This window comes from Cicer arietinum, chromosome 6 (genome assembly GCF_000331145.2).
Source record: "Cicer arietinum cultivar CDC Frontier isolate Library 1 chromosome 6, Cicar.CDCFrontier_v2.0, whole genome shotgun sequence".
Taxonomy (NCBI): Eukaryota; Viridiplantae; Streptophyta; class Magnoliopsida; order Fabales; family Fabaceae; genus Cicer; species Cicer arietinum.
Window position 1 is genome coordinate 51,957,309 of NC_021165.2, and position 5,052 is coordinate 51,962,360.

The 5,052-nt window shown below is 31.7% G+C and overlaps 1 protein-coding gene across 4 annotated transcripts; it reads left to right on the plus strand.

Moving 5' to 3' along the window:
• Nucleotides 1-467: 467 nt before the first annotated feature.
• LOC101496995 (mediator of RNA polymerase II transcription subunit 4-like) lies at nucleotides 468-4,062 on the plus strand. Of its 4 annotated transcripts, none has more exons than XM_027335938.2 (4): nucleotides 468-764; nucleotides 902-981; nucleotides 1,441-1,661; nucleotides 2,527-4,062. In XM_027335938.2, the coding sequence occupies exon 4, from the start codon at nucleotides 2,636-2,638 to the stop codon at nucleotides 3,842-3,844; it is 1,209 nt and encodes a 402-aa protein (XP_027191739.1). In that variant the 5' UTR covers nucleotides 468-764; nucleotides 902-981; nucleotides 1,441-1,661; nucleotides 2,527-2,635; the 3' UTR covers nucleotides 3,845-4,062. The 4 variants fall into 4 exon arrangements, with proteins under 4 accessions (XP_027191739.1, XP_004506337.1, XP_004506338.1 ...); XM_004506280.4 differs by having other exon boundaries at nucleotides 1,470-1,661; XM_004506281.4 differs by having other exon boundaries at nucleotides 906-981.
• The last annotated feature ends 990 nt before the right edge of the window (nucleotides 4,063-5,052 follow it).

Below are 5,052 nucleotides of genomic sequence, written 5' to 3' on the forward strand. Positions count from 1 at the left end.
TATGATTGGTACTATGAATATTTTGACCAATTATTATTTTTTAATTTGTCCACATAGATAATATTATAGTATCTATTAAATTTAATAAATTAAGAGTTTTGATAAATTTATCTATTTAATTTTGAACTCAATAATTAAATAAATTATTTTCATGATTAAAATTTTATTTTTAATTTTAATTAAAATTATGACAAAAAATGTTATTTTAAAATAAAATCAAAAGATAAAATTTAAAAATTTGACGATATTAAATTTAAAATGTAGTCAATCTAATTGATATATTATTTAATTATTGATAATTTAGTTTAATAATATCAAAACATATAAATTTTTAAATTTACTGTAGAAATTTCCAAAAATATAGTTATTATATTTGCCTGTAAAAAAAGTAAAGAAAAATCTTGTATATCCCGTTAAAATTGTTCAATGTTTCAAAGGAAAAAAAATTATATTAAATAACTATTTATAAAAAATAGTATCAAGGACCTATTTCAAACTGGTGGCAATCGTATTTCAGAAACCTTAGTATCCTCGCCGTCGCAAATATTCCAACCGTCACACTTGACGCCGTCGCATCTCAACTAGTCACCACCGTCACACCTGGCCGCCGCGTTCGTTGGCAAAACAAAGAGAGAAAGCCTTTTCCAACACAAAAAAATAGGAGAGCGAAACAGACACTGACAGCACTCCTTTCGATTTCTTTCTCTCTCCTCCTTCTCCGTCTCTGCTTTCTTTCTCAATTCGTCGATCCCAAATCTTCACAGGTTAGGGTTCCGTTTCTCTATCATCTTCCGTTATTTATTTTCATTAGCTTGTTTTTGTTGTTGTAATTGTTAATTTCCTTTATTGTTTGATAATTTAATAATTCATTTCTGTTTTTTTTTGTTTCCACTTGGTGAAGACAGGATTATTATACGAATACGATTCTGATCTTGTAGATCGGCATGAAGGAAACTTTTACTTGATTTTATCGGATATCAGGTTAGATATATTTGCGTATCATATTTTTGCATTTGTTTTAATAAATTTTAGTTTTTGAGGTTGAAGGAGATTTTTGGGATTATTATAGGATATACATATACAGATTTATGTAAAGGTTTACAAGTTTTGTAATTAATTTATAAAAATTTCTGGGACTCAATTCCGTGTATGCATATTGGTGTTTGAAAATTTGAATTGTGACTTCTATATCCTGATTACTGATAATTAAAAATTCAATTTTATTTGGACTTTTTTATTGTTTTTCTGTGTTTATGTTATGAAGTTTTTTATTAAACTTTTTTTTTATTATCATTGTTAATAGTTCTAAATTAAAAAAAGTATAGTGATGATTTGTTTTGAAGCAGCTAACCTAGTACTAATTTTTATATGCATTTATGGTCTATTTTGGTAAATATAGAGAAGGATACAATAATATTTTATTTTATATGATCTGAGAAGGTTTGTGATTCAATGGATGAACCAAACAGGTGCATCGGCACATGCATGGCATAAGGTATTCTCTTCCTTCCTTCTTCTTTTGAGCTTTGGTAGATTCTCTCAATTGTTCTCCGCTGTCGCCGTCGTCATTCGAAACCATAAAAGGAGTGATAGATCATCTTTGACTATGAGGGTTTGCAAGAGGAGGAAAACAAAGAGGTTCATTACATCGCACTTTTGAGGTTAGGTTTTCTGTTTAATAATTGGATTTCAAAAATCAGGTTTCTCATAGGATTACTTTAAATATTGATGTGATTAGTCGATTTCCAGTGCAGGAATTTTGAAAATATTGATGTGATTTGTTGATTTCTGATAGAATTATGTTAAATTTTGTTGATTTCTGATAGGAATTTACTTTTGCTTTATATTTGTATGCTTGCTTCAATTCCTTTTTCACTCTAGGAATCTTAGTAGACTTTTGATAGTTTATTAACTTTTTTTTTTTTTGTGAATTTTTAAGTTTTGGTATTAGGAATCTATTTTCTTTTGGTTAACGGAACAAACTTTTGTTGTTATTTTTAAATTAGAAGTATCTAATTGATTACAGAATCCTACTATATAATTTAATTGAATTAAATATAGAGAATCAAATTGCATCCTGATGTAACTAGGCAATCATCTAAAGCTTAACTACTTCCATTCATTGGTTATTGCACAGATTTTTGGTTCACAAAAAGATTGTTAGTTTATATGTTACACGGAGGATTTTTGTGAGTTATTCTAACATACTTGCTAATATGTGTCCATTTTATCAGTTGTTGCTTGCAAATTAGCCATGCTTACTTCATAATTTTGTATGTCAAACCAAGTAAACATTCTCTATTTTCATTTCTGTATCATAAGATTTTTAAAATCAAATAATTTAATTTAACTTCAAACATGAAAGGGGATAAGATAAAAAATTATTATACTTTATTTGAGCTTGGATTTATTTCTTAAGAAAGTAGGATATCACTTGTTACATATGTGATGTTTTTTTGTTTTTTTTAGAGCACATGTGAAATTTTATGTACTGAATGATTGTTTTTTTGTTCTTCTGTTGCACAGTTGATATTATTACTGGGTGGCTCTGGTGCAGCCCTGCTCTCCGACCTGCTGCCTAATTTTGTATTTAGAGATACAAGAGTACTAAAAAGACAAAAGGCATTGATACAAAATGCTTCAACACCAAATTGTGCAGTCCCCTGCTAGGTTAGGTCTTACAAACCCTAACTCACCATCAATTCTGAACCCCAACCCTCCAAAGCTACCTCCTTCACAGACCCATCATCACCAAGATCGCCAGTTTGCAACTCCTTCAGCTGCTTTACTCTCTCTTTTACCACCCCTCCCTAGAGCACAAGCACTTCTTTTTCAAATGGCTTCCTTAGCTTCTAAGCTCTTTGAAGTATCACCCAACAGGTCTGTTTGGGTCACTGCATTTCGTGGATCGCTTCCAACATTCCTTTCTTCCCAAAGCCAAGCACATTCATCTTCCTCGCTCGAGTCTTCGCCTTCCACCACCAAAGAAATTATTTCACTCTTCACTGCACTTCAAACCCAAATCTTTGAAGCTGTTTCTGAACTCCAAGAAATTATTGATCTACAAGATGCCAAGCAGAAGATTGACCGCGAAATTCGCTCAAAAGATTTGGCACTTCTTGCATTTGCCAACAAACTCAAAGCTGCTGAGCGGGAACTTGACATTCTTGTTGATGATTACTCTGATTATCACCGTAGCACCAAGAGATTCAAATCAGGAGATGGCAGTGAAGATGATTCTTTAACCACCTCAACTGTCTCTTCTCAGCTGAAGCTGTCAGATATACTATCGTATGCCCATCGAATAAGTTACACAACCTTTGCACCACCAGAATTTGGAGCAGGAACGGCTCCTCTTCGTGGTGCATTGCCACCTGCACCACAAGAAGAACAAATGAGAGCTTCACAGTTATATAATTTTGCAGACCTTGATATTGGATTGCCTAGAGCAGTTGAAACTAAGGAGAAAACAGTTGAGGCTATTATTGAGCCTCCACCTATACAGCCTGTGGATACAAATCCACTTTCGAATTTGTCTGCAATTCAAGGGCTGCTACCTCCAAATTTTTCTGTTCCGCCTGGTTGGAAGCCTGGAATGCCTGTACAATTGCCTATTGATATACCAATTAAGCCCCCACCTGGGTGGAAACCAGGGGATCCTGTGGCATTGCCTCCTATGGACTCACTTTCAGTATCAAGATTTGAGGAACCAAAATTACCTCCTCACATTCCTCAGCCCAAGCAGCCAGAAGTTATTCAAGTGCAGCATGTTAATTTGGATCTAGGAGGAAGTGATAGTAGTGATTATAGTAGTGATGAGGCAAGTTCCGACGACGAAGATTGAGAAGTCCATGAAACTTATGATCTCAAATTGTTGACTGTACAAGTGATATTTTGTTTTCATAAGTTTTCCTTTTAATTTAAAATAGTTGTAAATGCATGATATGTCTGAATTCCCAGCATTGATTTTTCCTTCTAGTAATTTGCTCCTTCTGCATTTTATACTTATGTCATTCACCTATGTCTATGTTTAATGTGATAAGGTCCTGTCATTACATCGCACTTTTGAGGTTAGGTTTTCTGTTTAATAATTGGACTTCAAAAATCAGGTTTATCATAGGATTACTTTAAACATTGATGTGAATAGTTGATCTCCGGTGCAGGAATTTTGAAAATATTGATGTGATTTGTTGATTTAAGATAGGATTATGTTAAATTTTGTTTAGAATGTTTTACTTTTGCTTTATATTTGTATGCTTGCTTCAATTCTTTTTTCACTCTAGGAATCTTAGTAGACTTTTGATAGTTTTTTAACCTTTTTTTTATGTTGTGAAGGCCTTGGCAGACATGCTATTGAAGGATTACAATTAGCCCTTCAGTGTTGATACAAAAAGTTTCATCCTCTTTATTAAAAATAAAGAAAAGATAATCATATTGGTTTGCTACCATATGTGAAAAATAGACTAAAGTGTGTGATTCTACGAGCATTAGGTATTTGCAAACTATAACTTATAATCAAAACATAGTTGCAAGACACACTTTGAAAGTCTTATATACAAGATTGGTTTATAGCAACTCTCACAATATTATGTAAGCAACATGCATCTAACACTTAAGTCACTAGATAAAATCACAACGGTGATCAAACTTTTTAGTTAATTGAGGTAAAATAAGCAATTATATACATTTATAAGAAACACAACAAGCAATAAATCGCATAGAATAACAAACAAAGCTAACAGGTAAAATCATGTAGTAAACATATATACTAATAACATAGAGTAATAATAACAACAGTAGAAGCATCATGTAGAAATAAAAGGTAGTACTAACAAAAAAATTAATTTGAAGCAACATATGATAATAGTAATAATAAAAATACTTAAAATTAGTTAAAGAGATTTCTAAGTAATTAATCTTTAAACCAGACTCAATACCTATATAGAATTCACTTATTTAATTACACTAAGTCACAAAAGAAAATTTAATACTATCAACTTTTACTAACTTGTGGGTACCATAATCTATATTATATAGCATAAAATAATTTTA

Bases quoted from the DNA above. Each gene is read 5' to 3' on its own strand.
- LOC101496995 (XM_027335938.2), top strand. From the start codon at position 2,636: ATGCTTCAACACCAAATTGTGCAGTCCCCTGCTAGGTTAGGTCTTACA.